Source organism: Panthera uncia (genome assembly GCF_023721935.1).
Source record: "Panthera uncia isolate 11264 chromosome A1 unlocalized genomic scaffold, Puncia_PCG_1.0 HiC_scaffold_16, whole genome shotgun sequence".
NCBI classification, from domain to species: domain Eukaryota; kingdom Metazoa; phylum Chordata; class Mammalia; order Carnivora; family Felidae; genus Panthera; species Panthera uncia.
Genome location: NW_026057576.1, coordinates 13532384 through 13553548, shown reverse-complemented (window position 1 = coordinate 13553548; position 21165 = coordinate 13532384). Strand labels below are relative to the sequence as shown.

Here is a 21165-nt window from a genome sequence, read left to right as displayed (position 1 = left end):
GGTATGGTTCCTTTACCAAGGGAAAACGGTTGCAAAAGTGTCCCAAATACTATGATTACAAGTCCCAATAAAAGCTTTACCCTTGGCTAAAAATACAACTTCTTATTGTTGAGTCTACCAGTATGAATTCTAAGAACTAGAGAATGATGCAATCTAAAATATATTCCTTTTGGAAAAGAAGGGAGAGAACAAGTAACATTTGGCTTTTATCTTTGCTGTTTCCACTGGTTAGTGATACAATATACTAGGAAGCCTCTGACTAGGTCATGATTACCACCCTATCCTTCCACTTGTGTGCGTATTAGTGTTCTGCGTAAAATGAGATTTAGTCAATGAGGGAGTAGTGACACTATCATATTGAGAACACACAGAAACCCACCAGTGCTCTGGATGGGATGTGTAAGGTACTCTAGTGTCCTCAACCTCCTCTGTCCATAGTCTTCAAAATCCAGCTCAAATGTCACTTAAACAAATAATAATAATAAATAGATGTTCATTTCTTGAGTCCCTATTATGTGTCAGGAACACTGAGTACTGATTACGTGCCAGGCTAAGTGCATTATAGGTATCATTCATTTGATTCTTACCTCATTTGATATCTTATTAGACAAGCATAATTAGCCCCATTACACTGATGAAGAAACTAAGGCTTGTTACTCTTCTATCTCAGACTGTGACTCTTTAAGATAGTCATATTATAAAGGAAGTATCCTGGTTTTTCAAACGTTGGTCTCTACAACAGTAACTAACATGAAAAATAATCAGCCTATATACTTAATGCTTCTATTTCCCTAGCACCTTAGGAAGAGCTTCTAGACTAAAATCTATAGCCCAGGCCATGGCTCTACTCTGGTCTCACCTGGATTGCTCATTCTATTCCTTCACCTCACTTCTCACCTTTAGCTTATGCTTGGACTGGCCATACACATTGTATCTTTATGTTAGCACAGGCCCTCCGGCAACCCGTTAGCTCACTTTTACCCATATCTTTTATTTAAACAACATACGAGCTATAAATGCCAATTCTCAGCTCCTCTGTTGCCAAGTTATGTCAAAAATAGAAACCAGTTATATCAGAGTGGTATAGAAACTGAATCCAAGTTTTCTAATAAAGATATGGATCATCTGAATCTTGACTGGCATTTTCCTGCAATAAGTAAGCTAAGAAGAGCAACAAAAAAAGTAATGTCTCTAGAAGAAATCAGAAACAACAGGAAATAAGACATATAAATGACTATACCAAAAATTGTCACTCTTGCCTTTTTTTGGTCTTAATAAAAATAATATAAATTAGAAGTATTTTATGAATTATTACTTAACTCTCACCAAAATTAAAATAATCCTCTCTAGGAGGAAAGTATATTTAAAATCATCCTCATGAAAGAAAAAGAATCTCAATACACACACACACACACACACACACACGTGCAGATATATTTTAAACATAGTTAAAAATGCAATTCAAAGAAAATTTATGATAACCAAATTCTGAAATATATTTTCTTATTCCTTGAAATCTAGCCATTATTAGATAGGACTTGCTAATCTTAGTTTTAGGTAAATAACATTTTATTTATAATCAATGTCTAAAGCTAAGTCTATGAATTAGCAATACTGTTTAAGATCTATACAATTAATTTTGTAAAAGTACAAGATTTTGTTTACCTCATTCATTTACAAAACTCACACATTTAATAACTTACCACATGTGTAAAATGAGTAACAGAGTAGTAAAGAAAAAAGGTTTAGATTAGGTGGGGAGCTTCTGTTTTCCAGAAGTTTTCAGGGATTCTTGGTTCAAAATTAAACCGGAATCTCAACTCTAAGAAAAAGAGTTTCTTACCTTAGAGTTTTGGAAGTTACTCTTTATTTAATACACTTTTTGCCAAATCAAAGACACAAAACGAATAGATAAACCAAAGCTTATTGGCTTAATTATTAAATAACAGTTGTTAAAATAAAGAAGATATTCAAGTTGGGGCTATATAATCACTAAGGAATTACGCTTAGATGCAAAATGCTTTTCCTCTTTAAAACCAAAGAAATGTAAGCTATATATTTTTCACTGTTCTAAAGAACAAAATAAAATTGGAATCTTATGAATCTTATGTTAAATTCGGTACTAACTACAAATACACACTGCTTTTTATGCAAACTAATTAATTATATCCTAAATGCTTTCAAAAGAGTGATAAACGTTTATTTTAGGCAAATGATTAATTTATTTCAAAGGATACGCAAATTCCATAATTTAAAAAAGTCTTTATTTGCTTTATAGTTCAATTCATATTTTAATAATTTAAAATCCAATTATTATTGCCAAGATATTATAGGCAATTTTACATCCCATTAACCTTGCTTTGTTTTAATTATAAAGATCCTTTGTTAGATTCCTTTAAATGATCCAGTTTATAATTTCAGTCTGTCCTAGGGAGTACTTTAATTCAGCTGCACATTCATCAACTGTTTTTGTCCTGTTAATTGTAGACAACTGCACAATTGCTTTCTCCGGCTATGATTGATGAATTATATTCACGGGTATAGCTGTTAAGTAGGATCAACATTTATAACAATTTCAACTTAAAGATTTTTAACTTCATTCCCACAAGGACAAATTAAAGACTGATATTCTAACGACCAAGAGAAAGTGTTTTTTATATGCTTTATTTTAAACTATTAGAGAAAGTTAAGAAAAATGCTGTACGTCTGCGCAAATGAGATAGAAGAGTGTATAAAGAGTCTAATTTGTGCTTGGCACATAGTAGGGCCTCAACAAATAGAAGCCTATCTGTTTATCTAACAGAGTAATGTGTCTTCACTGTAACTACATCCTAACTATCCAAATATGATATATAAACACATATTTTTATTTTATTTTATTATATTTTTTAGTTTTTTTATTTTTTATCGTATTTTGTTTTATTTTATTTTATTATTATTTTTTTAAATATGAAACAGGAACCCTCTTGCACTGTTGGTGGGAATGCAAACTGGTGCAGCCACTCCGGAAAACAGTGCGGAGGTTCCTCAAAAAATATATACATATTTTTAAATGTTTATTTTATTTTTGAGAGAGAGAGCCCAAGCAGGAGAGATGCAGAGAGAGAGGGAGACGGAGGATTGGAAGCGGGCTCCATGCTGACAGCAGCAAGTCTGATGCGGGGCCTGAACTCATGAATGGTGAAATCATGACCTGAGCTGAAGTCGGATGCTCAACCGACAGAGCCACCCATGTGCCCCTATATATGCTATTTTCTTAAAATCTGGAACTCCCAAGTTCAAATTTATGAAAGAGAAAGGTCTAAAGTGAAAAGAAATGAGGTAAACTGAAGGTCAGAGTCAGTAAAATTCTAAATATATAAGCAATGACAACAACAAAACTTCCATTTTTAAAAGCCTATATTGCAGCAGTTATAATAAATGTCATATGTTATTTCCAACATTCAGAGAAAAGGGGCAAGAAAGATGTTCCAAAAAATACCCTCACTACCCAAAAAACCCATCTGTAGCAACCACTGTATCTTTCCCCTTCTTGGCCAAACTCCTCGGAGTTGTACTTGCTGACTATGCTCACATCCCACTCACTCCTCAGCTCAAAACAACCTAGGTCCTGACCCCAGTACTCTAGTTAAGTCACTGCTTTCTCAGAAGTCATTTCCTTAATTATCTGCTCCCGCAGTACCCTCTACTCTGGCATATTTATAATATCAGTAATTAGAAGACTGCTGTCCCCACTGGACTGTAAGCTCTCTTACAGCAGGGCCTGGGTCTCTACGCAGCACCCTTAGCACACAGGTACTCACCGGTGTTATGTGTGGGTGAAACCAACATGACCATCTTGTCACCAAATCCAGTGGTCCCTCTCATCCTAACTTAAAAACCCTCTTGCTGGGGTGCCTGGGTGGCTCAGCAGTTAAAGGGCAGACTCTTGGTTTCAGCTCAGATCATGATTTCATGGTTCGTGGGTTCAAGCCCCATGTCAAGCCCTGTGCTGATGGTGTGGAGCCTACTTGGGATTCTCTCTCTCTCTCTCTCTCTCTCTCTCTCTCTCAAAATAAATTAAAAATTAAAAAAAAAAAAACCTCTTTTGTTGACTCCTCATTGCTTCTCACACATTCTACTCATCATTCTTTTCTTAATTCCTTCAATAAATATTTGTGATTGTGAACTATGTGCTAGGTATTATTCCAGAAACCAGGAATATATCAGTGAAGAAGACACAAATTCTTAAGGCCAAGTACATTTTGGTAAAGAAGATGGACGTAAAGAATGAAAATAATTTGAGATGGTGTTACTAAATGTTAAAACAAAATCATATGACGGAAGTGTGGTAACTCAATAAGATGGTTAAGGGAGCCTCTCTGAGGGGGTGACATTTCAGCTGATTCCTAAATGACAAAAAACAGCCAATCATGTACAGCTGTGGGTAAAGAGGATTCCCAGCAGAAACAGCAGCAAAAAGCATGGCATCATGTTCTCTGCTCCTTCCACACAGGTTCCCCGAGCATCACATCTGTATCCTTATCTACCATTTACCATATAAGCTCAGGACTCCTAAATCCAAATCCCCATTCTACCTGTCTCTTTGGAGATGCAAATTCAAGATGTCTATTCAACATTTCCACTCAGAAATTTCACAGACGCTACAAAATCAGTGTAACCAAAAGTGAAACTATGTCCCACCCAACCCATATTCTTCCTTCTCTATTGTTCCAACTACACTATACTTACAGTATAAACCATCCAGCTATTAAAGCCAGCAATCAAGTTATGTTTGATCCCTTCTTTTCCCTCTTACAATCTAATCTATCAGCACTTCTCTAGACTTAATTTCCAAACGATACTTTAAATGTGTCCACTTCTTCCTTCCTCATAGCCACTATTAGTCAGTCTACGATACCAGCATCTTAAGCAAGATTTCTGAATCTCAGATTAGTTTCAATCCGGAGTCCACTTGCTACACTGTAGATTATGCCTAGCTCTCTTTAATTATATCATAGCGCCCTTAGCATAGCTTATAAACCCTTCATGGCATGACCCTTGCCGCCCACCCTTGCCAAGATGCCATGACCTTGCCTATGTGGCTGGTACACAACAGGCACTTACATAGCTTTTGGCTGATTAAAAAGAGCTGTCCAGCAACACGTCTTGCTATCTCTTGCCTCCAGGCTTTGGTATCAAATTATTCCCTTGGTCCAGAATTTTATTCCTCTTTTTTTTCTTCTTGTACCTAGCCAAGTTCTAACCATCTCTCAGTTCTCAATGCTATCTTTCGCATTCTACTTGTATACACTTTTTATTTTGAACCTCCTGTTGTTGTTTTTTTTTTTTAATAGACTATTTTTAGAGTAATTTTAGGTTCACAGCAACCTTGAGTAGAAGATACAGAGAATGCCCAAATATCCCCTCCCCACACACATATCTCCTCCATTACCACCATTCCCTACCAGAGTGGTACATTTGTCACAAATGATGAACTTACATTAAGACAGCTTTATCACCTAAGGTCCATAGTTTACATGTTGGTGTTGTAGCTTCTATGAGTTTTGACAAATGTATAATGACATGTATCCACTATTAGAGTATCAAGCAGACTAGATTCACTGGCCTAAAAATCTTCTGTGCTCTGCCCATTTATTTATGCCTTCCTCTTCCTTAACTCCTGGCAACTACTAATCTTTTTACTGTCTCCTTAGAGACATATATGGTCATATAGTTGAAATCATACAGTATGAAGCCTTTTCAGATTGCTTCTTCCACTTCGTATTATGCAATTAAAGTTTCTCCACATCTTTTCATGGCTCAACAGCTCATTTCTTGTCTCATTTATTTTTTTCACTAAAAAATAAATATCCCATTGTCTGGATGTACCACATAAATATACGGGTATCTGTTTATCCCTTCATCTACTAAAGACATCTTGGTTGCTTCCCAATTTTGGCAATTATGCATAAAGAGGCTAGAAATATCTGTGTGAATGTTTTTATGTAAACATGTTTTCAACTCTTTTGAGTAGATACAAGGGAGAATGACTGCTGGATCTACAGTAAGAATATGTTTAGTTTTATAAAACAAACAAACAAACAAACAAACAAAAACAAACAAAAAACACTACCCACCTGTTTTGCAATGTGGCTATACCGTTCTGTATTCTCACCACCAATGAATGAGAGTTCCTGCTGCTCCACATCCTTGTCAGCATTTGGTGGTGTCAGTGTTTCAGATTTTGGCCATTCTAAAAGGTATGTAGTACTATTCACTGTTGTTTTGATTTGCATTTCCCTGACGATGACAGGCATCTTTTTCTAAGCTTATTTGCCATATGTAGATATTCTTTGATGAGGCGTCTGTTAATGTCTTTGAATCATTTTTTTAACCGGATTGTTTATTTTCTTATTGTAGAGTTTTAAGAATTCTTTGCTATTTTAGATAACAATCCTTTATCAGAAGTATCTTTTGTAAATATTTTCTCCCAGTCCATGGCTTGTCTTTTCATTCTCTTGACATTGACTTTAACAGAAGTTTTTAATTGTTTTTAAATGTTTATTTATGGGGTCCCTGGGTGGCTCGGTCGGTTAAGCGTCCAACTTTGGCTCAGGTCATGATCTCACGGTCTGTGAGTTCGAGCCCCGCGTCGGGCTCTGTGCTGACAGCTCAGAGCCTGGAGCCTGTTTCAGATTCTGTGTCTCCCTCTCTCTCTGACCCTCCCCTGTTCATGCTCTGTCTCTCTCTGTCTCAAAAATAAATAAACGTTAAAAAAAATTTAAAAAAATGTTTATTTATTTTTGAGAGAGTGAGTGAGCATACAAGAAAGTGGGGGAGGGGCACAGAGAGGGGGACAAAGGATTCAAAGTGGGCTCTGTGTTGATGGCAGACAGCCTGATGTAGTGTTTGAACTCACGAACCATGAGATCATGACCTGAGCCAAAGTCGGAAACTTAACCAACTGAGCCACCCAGGCACCCCCAGAAGTTTTCAATTTTAATGAAGTCCAGATTGTCAACTCTTTCTTTCATGGATCATGTCTTTGGTATTGTATTTAAGAAGTCATCACCAAACGCAAGGTCATCTAGATTTTCTCCTATGTTATCTTCTACGGGTTTTATACTTCTGCATTTTACATTCAGATCTCTGATCTACTTTGAGTGATTTTTATGAAGGGTATAAAGTCTGTGTCTAGATTTATTATTATTATTTTTTGCATGTGGATTTCCAGCACCATTCGTTGAAAAGGCTATCTTTGTTCTATTGTATTTGTTTTTCTTTGATACATTGTTTGAAAACTCTGATAGTCCTACCACCTGGGGAATACACCCCTTCAGTCTAGATTAGATGCCTTGTCTTTTACTTGTATTCATACCTATATCACCTCTATCACAGCACCCTTGTAATACTGTGTGTATTCCTCTAATATTTGTCTCTCCCCCAAAATTCAGAACCATGTTTGTATCATTTACTTCTCTATTCCCATCTCCATAATAGTATTTGTATGTAGTATAGGCACTGAATAGACTTTTGCTGTATCAATGTACACATGATCTGTTCTTTCATATTTATAGCTAGTCATGTTTCAATTTTTGTTTCAAAATCCTCTTTATTGGAGGAATAATTGGTATGAAAAATGAAAACAAATTCTAGAATGACACAAAGAACATTATGATGGGCATTTGGAAGGTTTTCAGGGACTAAAATTTAAAAAAATTGTAACTGCTTTCTATCAATCTCACTCTTTTCCTAAAACAAAACAAAACGAATTCCAAACTCTACCCCTGAGCAATAAAACAGTATCAGAAGCTAAAACCTCTGGTATGAGCAAATTTTCTACTCTTTCCTTTCCTAAGACAATAACTATAATCTTAAGTGAGGAAGATCCAATTATATTAAGTCTTCAGAGTTACCAATGACAAGATAATTTTTGTTTTTTACTTCACAGTTGAAACAAATTGGCAAAATTAGCATGTATGTGATTTGAGAGATTTCTATAACTAAAATGAAAATGAATAGTCTGGGCAAATTTTTGTTTTTATATGTTTTTCATTGCCTTAGGATGGATAATAATTATTATCAATTCTCATCACAACCAAGTTTTATAAGAACTAAGTATGTTATTATTATGTAAAATTAGTATTTATGTTATAAAAGAAAACTGGTATTTTCCTGTATCTTTTGCTTTGCAATAAATGTAAAATTTATTTTAACTTCTAGGTTGTATTACTATGACTAAAAATAATTTAGTCATGGAAAATGTAAATGAGAAATATAAAATAAGATAAATTACTATAAAAAGAGGTTATGTCTCTAATTATAATAAACTGATGAGAAAAAACTAATACTAAAAAAGTAATACTAATGTGCATTGAAGTTAATCCCTTTTTTTTTTTTTTTTTTTTGAAAGAGAGACAGAGCATGAGCTGGGGAGAAGGGGAGAGGGAGAAAGAGAGAGAATCTAAAGCAGGCTCCATGCTGAATGTGCAGCCTGACACAGGGCTTCATTCTACGACCCTGGGATCATGACCTGAGCCGAAATCAAGAGTCAGATGCTCAACCGACTAAGCCACCCAGGTGTCCCTAGTTAATTTTTTAAATGGGTTTCTACAGCATATATAAATTAATTTTCAAGGACTATCTTGTCAAATATCCTTTGATGACACCTCCTTTGATAAAGAGAAGTTTTATATACAGTAAGTGTTATCCCCTTATCATCAATTTAATTAAATCCAGTTTCAAGTAAGAAATAAATAGATTATGCCAAATATTCAGTCACTATTTTCCAATGAATATATTATATCATAGAAAAGAATTGTAAAGGATGCAGGTCTTTGGCTGACAGAAGCTATACATGTCAAACTGGTGACAGTTACATCTATCTTCATGTATCCACGGCCAATAAAGTATTGGAAAAATCACAGTGAACAACTGTTTATCATAAAGTGATGAGTACAATGATGGGCTCAAACATGAATTTACTTACAGCTTCATTTTAACAATGGTACATATAAATTCCTGACCTGACTGTTCTTCTTCCCATAATTAATATCCTTCCCATTTTCAGTTGGATATCGGACAACATGATATGTTCAGATAAAACTCCTTCACATGAACGGAGATGGGCTGCGGGAGTGAACGCCGAGCACGGCTTTGAAAACAGATGGAGTGGCAGATGGGCTTGCCGAGCGGCTCACTCGATCTGTGTTACACAACTTTTCTACCCAGTTAAGATGAGGCTCCATCTCACAAAAGCCTTAGAAAGTCTGTTCCTTTATTTCATACATGCTTTCCCCTACCCCAAAATAAATGATTAGTATCTTAAACTTTGTTCCTTTGAAGATTAATTACCTGTATGATAAATTATTTAACTAAAATATATTTTCTTACCCATTTTTGGAACAGATGGTAGGAGAGCAGTTGCCTAGTGGAATAAAATGTACACAGACGAATTATCTAAAAAGTGTAAAATTAATTACCTTCCTTCATTGATGAGTTCAATAAATGCAAGTCCTGCATTCTTCTGAATAGAATTTTGCCATTCCTAAAAGGAGAAACCAAACCAAGTATAAGAAAAATGAGCACGTAAAGAAAATCAGAACTATATACAACATATTTAAATTGATCGGGAGATTAAATGTTCTATTTACACGTGCATTCCAAGTGACTGAAAAGTACAGAGGGAAAAAAAGTTTACAAATGAATTCTTTTGAATTTGTAAAAAAACAACACAAAAAGGAGAAAACATTAATACCATATCCAAATGTAATCTCTCCTTGCTGATCTAGATGAGAACATATTTGTGCATTTGGTAGTTCCACAGTGTAATCATTATAAATTTCTGATTGTTATACAGTGTTTCTGGATTAGGAAAGTATATTGCTTACTTTATACTCTTCCTATGACATATTTAGAATATGCTTTAACCAATTTTTTTTCAATGGATCCTGGTTTAGTCGACTGATTTTTTTTTTTTTTTTTTTTTTTTTTTGCTTTTTATATAGCTGGAAAATTACAACTTTTTTGGATTAAAAGTAATATCCTTTTCAATAGTACTGTAAATAAACACTTCCTTAATACATTTTATAAAAAAAAAAAAAACAAACCCTACTGACCACTCACATCACTCATCTAGCCAGATTTGTTAGCCAGATTTTTCTGCATGATTTTCCTACTACTAAAGTGCTACACACCGAGGTAGTCACCTGTCTCCCCACAAATTCAGCTTCACATAAAGCAGTCTTTATGTCGGCCCTTCTCTCTACTCTTGATCACACTGCCTTTTTAGAGCTTTGCACCCATGCTGGGGAAAAAATGCGGTCCCCCAACATAGATACTTGGTGTATAAGTATTTTCTGCTGTAAGTCAATCTGTGAAGAATTAAAGAAGAACATATCATGAACCTACATTTCCCCAGGAGAGAGAATCAACAACTTGGGATATGGAAGCCTGGGGACTATAATGATCTTATAAAGACCTAAATGGCTCTATGGTTGGCTACGTGGTTTTAGCAAAGCCACTGTATTTTAGCTATCATACATAACCTTTAGCAAAAATTCATCTAAATGATAAGACCACTATTGTACTTTACAGAGCTTATTAAAACTTTCCAATCATTTCTATTGTGAACAATTACAGGGAACTCTTTTTGCTATGTTTTAATAAGATGTCTTCTACCATCATCCTTTTATGTATTTTGCATATTCCCATTACATATACTATATTTATTGCAAGCCAATATCCCACAAAATGTGGAAATTTCTCAGGAATACTTGACATTTATTGTGGCATTAGCTTCAGTTAGGGAAAACTGATTCTTATATAGCAAGAACCATGACACTCCGAAGAGTAAATTCTTACAGACAACTTCTTAAACATGATTTTCTTTATGACACTGTTTGTACACCAAGGCTCTTTTATCAGCATAAACTTTAATATGCATGGGATTTTTCAAGAAGATATTTCAAAGTACATATTCAGATATTACATATGCATCCCAAATTATACTGTGTCTAAAAGATCACAGAGTAAAATGTTTTAAAAACTCTGTTCAGATCAAAGATCAAACAAAAAATATCTGTGAGACGCCTCAGCCCATGAGACACTAATCTGCAATCTTTGATAGAGGAGCAGCACAAATAAGTCTTAGCCAAGTTAAGGATACTAGAATTTAAAGGATGAAGAAAGACACTGAAAATATATCACTGCAAGACTTCAGGCAAGAAATATGCTTTAGAAGAGTAATTTGACATTTTTGAGGAAGAGAAAGTGGTAGAAGACTGTTTTATGTGCCTTTCCGGAAGAGAAGCAATAGAAGCCTACACCAGTACTTCGAATAGGTGAATGGAAAACAAGAGACATTACAAAGAAGAGATGCCAGGGCTGGATGAGAAACTGGATTTAACGGCTAAAGTAACAACGTGGAAGAATATAAGGTTTAAGTGTTTAACATGAATGGCAGGAAGAATGGTGGCATTCTCATGAAAATATTTAAGAATGGAACACATTTGAGGAAAACCGTAGGATTGCTTAAGTATATATTTGTTGGATTGAGAATCATGATGGCATATCAAATAGAATGTGGAATTTGAGATTGTTTACATGAAAATATTGATTAAGACAAACCAGAGGCACGTCTCTAAAGAAGAATCAACAGAAAGAGGATCAAAAGACCTAGGCTGAGTTTTGGGAATCATTCACATTTCTAAAATTAAAAAGGGGAGAGAGAAGCAAACCATGAGACTCTTTAAAAAAATGTTTATTTATTTATTTTGAAAGAGAGAGAACAAGTGTGAGTGAGGGAGGGAGGGGCAGAGAGAGGGGGAAAGAGAGAATCCCAAGCAGGCTCAGCACGTAGCCTGATGCAGGGCTGAATCCCACATCTATGAGATCCTGACCTGAGCCAAAATCAAGAGTTGGATGCCCAACCGACTGAGCCATGCAGGCGCCCCAACAAACCCTAAGAGACTCTTAACTAGAGAGAACAAACTGAGGGTTGATGGAGGGAGGTGGGTGTGGGGGTGAGTTACACAGGTGTTGGGTATTAAGGAGGGCACTTGTGATGAGCACTGACTGTTGTATGTAAGTGATGAATCACTAAATTCTACTTCTGAAACCAATTTTACCATATGTTAAGTAGCTAGAATATAAATAAAAAACTTCAAATAAAAAACAGAAAAAGAAGCAATTAACAGAGATAAGAAAAGATCTAACAAAATTTAAGAATAGTAGCAAAGTTATGATAGCACTATTTAAAAGAAAATAATTCACTGGTTGCACTGGCTCAACGAAACAAAAAGATACAAACAAGACCCTTTAATCACTAACATCATTCTCCTTTTGATGATCAAGAATTTAAGTTTTATTGCACGTGACTTGTAAAACGCAAAATACAGCACGCCCCAAAGTATACGCAATATAAATTGAAAAGTAGAAAAGACAAAAAGATGCCATCCCCAGGGAGAGGATGGAAAGCGAGAGCTGGCGCTGGCTGTAGCCGGGGGCTGGCACGGGAGCTGGAGCCTACGCGGGCTCTCCCTCTGGAGCTGACTCTATCTGTGATGCCAGTGGTGGTATGGTACCAGGGTTGGCACTCGGTGTGGAGCTAGATCCAGCTCTCGAGCTGATGCTCAGACTGCAGTGAGAGAGCCGGTTGTTGGACTGGCTCTAGTTCTGGGCTGACTCTAAGTCTCGCACTGTTGCCAGACCTGGTGTGAAAACTGGTGATGCAGAGGACTCCGGAGCTGGAGTTGCTCGTGACTCTGGAGCTAGAGCCGGAACTGGCGTGAGGTGCGGAGTGGGAGCAAGAGCTCCTGTTGGAGCTGGCTGTAGCTCGGCGGCCAGCCCTAGCTCTACCTCCGCAGCTGGTGCAGACGCTGGCTGTGGCTCCAGGGCCGCCGCTGGGACCTGTTCTGAACGTGGCCCCGGCTCTGGAACTGCTGCTGGAGCCAGTGCTGCAGTTCACGATGGCACTGCCTTTATCCCCGGGGCCGGCTCGAGCTCTGTCCTGGAGCGGGTCTGGAGCTGCTTCTAGTTCTCGAGCGGGCACTGCCTTCAGCTCTGGGGCTGGAAGGGGTCCCAGAGCTGTGTGAGGCCCGACAGCTTGTTCAGTTGCTCTCCCGAACCCCACAGGTGCCGGAGCTGGTGCTGGAGCTCGCGGAAGAGCCGCCGCCGACACTTCTCCTATCACCTTTGAAGCCATGATCTCGAGTTGGCAACTCGACAAGAAAGACCCAGACCAAGACAAGAGTACAAAAGAGATACCAGGAACAATAACAACAACAACAACAACACAACAACAACAACAACAACAACAAAAACCTTGGAAAATGAAAGGCAGGGAAGAAACAGAAAAATGAGTCTGTAATTACACGGTTAAGGGATGTGAAGACATTGCAAGCATCAAAAAAAGAAGGCTTAAAAGACAAAGTTGCAAACATCTCCCCCCCCCCAGGAAACAGAAAAAAAGATAAGGTGCCAACAAAAGGATAAAGGGATGCAAAAACCTTAACAGCACCAACAAAACTAAAGAAATAAGGAGACTGGAGGCTCTCCAGCTGAAAGGCCCACTGAGTAGGAACTCTAGAAAGAGTGGATGGGGACCATGGAAGAGAGGATTTAGTTTAAATCAGATAAATTTAAAATTGCTCCCAGGAATGAAGCACATGACATAAAACCCCTAGCAAGGCACATCATCATAACATTTTCCCTAACACGAGGGTTAAGAAAAAGGCTAACAGGAAAAAAAATACAAAGAATCAAGAATAAGAATCAAACTAAACTTCTCAGTAGCAAGTCCACAAAAGAGAAGAAAAGGAAACGCTTGCACAGTTATGGAGAACATTCAGGGCACAATATCTACCCAAAGTATCAATAACATATGAGGATAGATGAGTCACATTTTCAGACAGGCACAAATAAATATTTGCTTTTCATCCACTCTCTTTGAAGAACCTAGTAATGGTTTACTCTGCCAAAAATGAGGGCATCTCTCCCACAGGAGAGACAAGATTACATTGTGACAGCCCCCGAATCTCAGGGGCTTAAAAACCAAAGATGAATTTCTTGCTCAAGCTTCACGTCCATTGCCTGTGTTCCTCTCTACATCTCATAAGGCATCTCATAAACACAGGTTTCTTTCTTTCAAATGAGAAGAAAAAAAACTAAATGAGAGAAAAAGGGACAACAAAATATTCCTCAGAAGATAAAGTATATTTTATCTCAGAAATCATCAGGCTTGAATATGGTTTTTAAAGCTTGTTTAATAATTTCTGAATGACAGTTATAAAAATAGCACAAATAATTATTTGGGCATCTTTGAAAATTCCAAACTCTTTACAACCTCAGTAAAATATCATACTCAGTACTGAATAGTAAACAAAAATGTGTAAATGCAAAGAAAAAACTGGAATGTGAAGGGAAAAGTATTCTCCAAGAAAAGTATAACTTGTAACAACAGTTTATGTTGATAATGTAATAAATCCCTAAAGTGTGTACAAGAAATGATAATCTTAAAACTTTGGAAATGGGATCAAGCCTAGATCATTATTTTCTCACTGCTTAATACTTTCATTAATCAGAAAATATTCCCTCTGAAATATATTTATATTTTGTAGTAATATACTCACACATATATCTCCCTATTACATCATAAATTTGTTAATGAAAGGGAGGATCTTTTTTTTAATGTTTATTTTTGAGAGAAAGAGAGTGTAAGTGGGCAAGGGGCAGAGAGAAGGGGACAGAGGATCTGATGCAGGCTCGACACGGACAGGAGCGAGCCCAATGTGGGGCTCGAACTCACGAACTATGAGATCACGACCTGAGCCTAAGTCGGACGCTCAAGTGACTGAACCACCCAGGTGCCCTGGGATATTAAGTACAAATGCCTGGCATACCGTACATACTCAATGTACTTTTGTTGTCGAACTGAATTTAATCCTCCCAAATCAAGGGTATCGCTTCAATGTATGGTTCTCAATCTGGCTGTACAAAAGAATCAACAGGGGAGTTGTTAAAAAGTACCAATCATAAGACAATAATCTCCAATGACAGGGCCCAGGCATTGGTATCATTTTAAAGCTTCCCAAATTATTTTGATGTAAACTCGGTGTTGAAAACCACTGCCTTAGGTCATCTCTCTCTCCCAAAAAGACTGCACAATACAAACCTCAAAGTACCTAACTTGCCAGTGTGGAGTAATTTAGTTATGAGGTAATATATATTTTTTCCTTCAGACTGTTCACTTATTTAAATTTCCTTCTCATAAATAGTATATTGTTGTATCATAATTACATCATAACTTACACCATAATTACTGAAGTATTCACATCCCTAAAATAACACCATAACTAAGGTCCTTTCCAGTTCTGACATGGCATTTCATTCTCCCACATGGTATTTTTGTAGGACTCAAACGTTAACTTCTAGTGACTGTGTAAAAAAATGTAAGTAATGATAGAGGCTAGGCAATGATCCTATTCTTCAACACTGATGCACATTTTGTTCTGCATTTTAAAAAGTGTTTCTTAAATGTGCATTACCATGTACCTGATTCTAGGAGTTTCAAAAGAATAATTAGGTAAAATATTGAGAGGCTCACAAGTAGAGTACCTAGCATAGAGAGGAACTCTGTGTTTGTTGTGATGGCTGAGGCATAAACTACATTGAGAGTTGATAAATGGGCGAGAGCCGGACAGGGAAGACCCTTTAATCGCTGTCCTAGCTTTCTAACAATTCTCTCTGACATGTAGACTTAGAGAAATTACTTAAAACAAGGGAAACGGACACATGAGAATGTATACAAAGGGGTAATAATCTATTGTCATTTCAACAAAGACAATCTTTTGGCAATGACAGGAAAAAAGTATATTTTCAAATTGTGTCTACGAATCATTCCAGAAAGTTTTCTGCCATTTGAGAAAACACGCACACATGCATTCATTCAAGTTGGAAAAAAATGAACATCTATAAGAAAAGGTGTAAATTAAACATTGGCATCAAATTTTTGTCTTCATGGGAAACATACTAAACTGGGTATGAATGCCTGCAGAGAGATGCCAAGTCTGTAGACAGTTTTGTCATAATTTTTTAACTCTTCTATATGGATGCATAAAATTTCCTCAAGATGAAGGACTTTTTCAGAGAATTGGATATCAAGTTAAGGATCCTTTGAAACTAAACACTTTGAAGACAAATAGGTTCCAGAAGGATGACAATGAAATCCCTATGTTCTCTTCAACAATCACTTCATGGTAGTTAGATGACCTAGTAGAAATTTCAGACCCAGGACATATTTTTTCCCCCCAACGGTTTTTCCTCCTCTATGTCAGCTCAATTCACATTTCTCATTTCCTTTTGCTTTGTATACAATTAGGTGAACCAACTTAATGTCCTTAGAGACTCAATCCATCTCAAAATCTTCGAAAATATTTCACGGTAAAAAAAAGGAGGGTTAAGTTGAAATCTTGTCTTCAGGAACTCCAGAATTGACTTTTTTACTTTTATATCCTTAATGTCTACTTATCATTGATTGCCAGGAAAAGAAGTAGGTTATGTGCCTCAAATATTTTCCTTGTGAACGTTCATTATAACAAGTGTGCTTATAAATTCTGTGCAGTAAGTTGGAGAAATTAGTAAGTAAAAGGATTGAAGTAAAAACATACTGTATATAAATAAAACCAGATATAACTAATGTTTTCAATGAATACAAAAATGAACTAATGAAAATAAATATGCAAGTATTCAATGTATCATTTGTTTTCATTTTCATTGCTTATTTTTATGAACATCCTACTAAAGCATATAGGAAAAATAGGATATAAGAAATGAATAATCAATCTCAAAGAGATTATTGATATGAAATTCAGCCATAGAAAAACCATTAGGCAATGTGGAAATAGATCCAATTGGTTACTAAAAGTTGGTGTTTCATATAAATATAAATATAAATATAAATATAAATATAAATATAAATATAAATGTAAATGTAAATAAGTATAAGTTTCCCAGGATCCTAGTAGATCATTAAATTATGTAAATAAATTTAACACCGTTTTTTATTACAAATATTCTTATGCATATATATATAGACAGATATATACACACACATACACACACACATACTTGTGTTTGTATTTATAATGAAAAATAATCTAGGTTGTTTTATAAGATATTTTTTAAACAGTATTTTTTCTATAACTCTAAATATATACAATAAAAAAACACATTTATATGCTATGTTAAGTTGCTGAAGATATTTCTTCCTTGGTGAGAAAACATATGCTACTAGAAATGATCAGAAAGATATCAAGAAATGATAACTTTATTAAATAAAAAAATAGGGGCATTTGGGTGGCTCAGTCAGTTAAGTGTTCGACTCTTGGTTTGGGCTCAGGTCATGATCTCTCGGTTCATGAGTTGAAACCTTGCACTGGGCTCTGCACTGACAGTGTGGAGACTGCTTGAGATTCTCTCTCTCTCTGCCCCTCTCCACGTCTCTCTCTCTCTCCCTCTCTCAAAACACATAAACTTAAAAAAAATATGAAAATAGAGGAAATGTTTCATATTTTATATTTAGATAGGAAAGGGTAAAAGCTAGACTAGGATTCTTTAAATAAACTTTCAGAGTTGTGCTTTTAATTAAAAAAAATTAAATTTAAATTTAAAACATATGCAACATTAAAAAAGTTAGGGTTTATCCTATTCAAATATGCACTTTAAGATTTAATACTAATGTGGTTTTGAAGAACTTTAGTTTGATAGAATAATAACTTTTAAAACTTGACAATAGGGGCGCCTGGGTGGCTCAGTGGGTTAAGCATCCGACTTTGACTCAGGTCATGTTCTCCCGGTTCATAAGTTCAAGTCCCACGATTGGCTCTGTGCTGACAAGGCAGAGCCTGGAGCCTGCTTCAGATTCTCTCTCCAGTCTGCTTCTGTCCCCCTCTCTCTCTGCCCCTCCCCACTTCTACTTTGTTTCTCTCTCTCTCAAAAATGAACATTTGGGGCGCCTGGGTGGCTCAGTCAGTTGAGTGGCCGACTTCGGTGCAGGTCATGATCTCGCGGTCCGTGAGTTCAAGCCCTGCGTCGGGCTCTGTGCTGACAGCTAAGAGCCTGGAGCCTGTTTCAGATTCTGTGTCTCCCTCTCTCTGACCCTTCCCCATTCATGCTATGTCTCTCTCTGTCTCAAAAATAAATAAACGTTAAAATTTTTTTAAATGAACATTAAAGAAATAAAACAAAATAAAAATAATATTTGACAATAAAACAAAATCTTGTACTGGTCTATAATCAATGAAATAACAGTGACTATCCTTCTATAATTTCCATGATTTACAAAGGTAAATATTTGTTCAGAAAAATTCATTTCCTGAGAGCTTACCATGTGTCTGAGACATGGCTAGATGCACTACTATTTTTTAAGTTATACTATACTGTTGAGATCACTTTTTTGAGGATCATCTTTGAATGTCATATTTTTCTAGGGCTAAGAATCAGTGTATCAGTAGACTGACTCTCAAAACATCATAACTTAGGAAGAGTATACAGTAAAATATAAATATGGAGAAAATTATACCATTAGCATAAGAGCTCTAGACTGTACTCAACCAGCACAAAAGTGCTGGGTATTATTAAGCTACTATACATACGTAGCTTCTCAAAAAATGCTCATAAATAACCTAATAATACAATAGACATTTGATATTTCTCAAGATGTACATTTCAAGACCTTTGTATTTAGTTATGTTTTGTGACTACCACCTAGGCTCATACTATATCCCACAACAAAAGTTCATTATAAAATTGCCTTATTTTCCAGAGTAAATAGAAAACAACCACACCGTATTGAGCTGTTGATGCTGTGTTACTGCTTGGCGAATTCATTCCCACATACCAAATCAGTAGCACACATGGTCTCAACTCATGCCCTGGCAAAACAATAAATGACACGATGCCAGTTACCCATGTTACTACTGAAGAATAGAAGGAACTTTCAACATTAAATCTTGAATGCTAAGACCCTGGTGTGCTTCACTGGCATAAAGTGCAATCATGTACAGTTACATTAGTTTATATTTTTCATAAATAATCATGTATCAATAGGTGTATAAGCCAGTACAAGAATGTTAGTGTTGTAGAGACTTAGATATCATAATTTTTAACCCACTCTAAGAATTTTTTACACACAATTCGCTGATATTTGCTTGAAGACTTATAATATTTCTGGGATTCTGGAACAACTTGTTCTATTTTTGGACTATATTAACATTAAAAAAGAAGCATAGATATTCATATATGGGAGGAAGAGCTGTGGAGACCAATATAGCATCTATACTCATATGTGGCTATTAGAAGTACTTGAAATGTAGCTGGATGAACTAATATGTGTTCTAAGTATAAATTATATACCTGATTAATTTTTTAAAAAATACTTATTTATTTTTGAGAAAGAGAGAGACAGAGTGCTCATGTGAGCCAGGGAGGGGCAGAGGAAGAGGGAGAGAGAGAGAGTACCAAGCAGACTCCTGTCAGTGCAGAACCTGATATGGGTGAGATCATGACCTGAGCTGAAATCAGGAGTCAGATGCTTAACCGACTGACTCACCCAGGTGTCCCATACCTGATTAATTTTAAATAATTGATAAACTTGTGTGGTGTTTGGACTTCTGAACAAGAACAAAGACTTGTAAAGCTGACTCCCTCAGTAACTGTTACTTGTGAATAAAGTTTTCTCGTCATTATAATTAACACAGGGTAGTAACAAGGTCATCAAAATAATTTAAAAACAATAAAAAAAAAGAGTCTACAAGTAAATACACATATGACAGACAGACACATACACACATATATATATCAGACACACGCACATACACACACACACACACCTATCTGATTTGAAAGACAGTATAAAAACAGAAATGTAAAATAGCTCATTAATTATTTTTATATGGATCACATGTTGAAATGATATTTAGGTTAAATAAAATATATTATTAAAATTAATCTCACCTATCTTGTTTACCTTTTTAAATGTGGTAATTAGAAAAATTTTAATTGTACGTGATTCACATTACATTTTTATCACACAGTGCTGCTCTCTAGAGTACCAACTGGGAAAGCAATTTATAAGCCATCACTGTTATAAGACCAATTTCTGCTTACACTAATAACAAGAGAAGTAACTTTGCATTTATGTATAGAAATCTAGTTTGAATGAATATTCATTCAATGATTAACTGTTATCACTCCTGGGTAGTGAAAATATGAGGTGAGGGGAAGTTTCATTTAACCTTCTAATATTCTAAAATTGTTTTTCTTTTAATGTACAGGAACTACTTATGAATTATAATCTTAATTTTTTTAATGTTTATTTATTTTTGAGAGAGACAGAGATAGACAGACAGGCAGAGAGCAAGTGGGAGAGAGGCAGAGTCTCAGAGGGAGACACAGAATCCAAAGCAGGCTTCTGGCTCCAAGCTGTCACCACAGAGCCCGATGCGGGTCTTGAACTCACAAGCCATGAGATTGTGACCTGAGCTGAAGCTGGACGTACAATGACTGAGCCACCCCTGTGCCCCAGGAACTACTTTTGAATTAGATATCATCTTGGCATCTACAGTTAATTGATTTTCAACAAGGGTACCAAGACCATTCAATGGAAAGAGAATGGTCTCTCAATAAATGGTACTTGGAAAACTGGATATCCACATCCAAAAGAATGAAGTTAAATCCCTACTTCACATTATATATAAAAATTAACTCAAAATGGATCAAAGACCTAAATTGAGGAACTAAAACTATTAGAGGAAAATATAGGGGAAAATCTGCATGACCTTGGATTTGGCCTTGGGTCTAAAATATGATAGCAAAAGTTTAAGAAACAATTGGACAAAAATAGACAAAGTGGACATGATTAAAAACTTTTGTGTACCAAAATCAGTATCAAGAGAATGAAAATAACCCAGAGAATAGGAAAAAAATATTTCCAAATCATATACTTGACAAGGATTTTATATCCAGAATAAAAAACACCTAAAACTTAACCAAAAACAACAAAAAACAAAAAAACGTCAATTAGGGGGCACCGGGGTGGCTCAGTTGGTTAAGCATCCGATGTCGGCTCAGGTCATGATTTCATGGTTCGTGGGTTTGAGTCTTGCGTTGGGTTCTGTGCTGACT

General features: G+C 36.0%; 1 protein-coding gene across 5 annotated transcripts in view; it reads right to left on the bottom strand.

Annotated features, from left to right (window-relative positions):
* Positions 1 to 21165, bottom strand: part of NBEA (neurobeachin) — a 673234-nt gene that overhangs the window by 321175 nt on the left and 330894 nt on the right. For all 5 annotated transcript variants that reach the window (XM_049646794.1, XM_049646795.1, XM_049646797.1 and 2 more), the window contains one exon: positions 9465 to 9529. In XM_049646794.1, coding sequence (XP_049502751.1) covers positions 9465 to 9529 — 65 coding nt within the window. The remainder of the gene's footprint in view (positions 1 to 9464; positions 9530 to 21165) is intronic.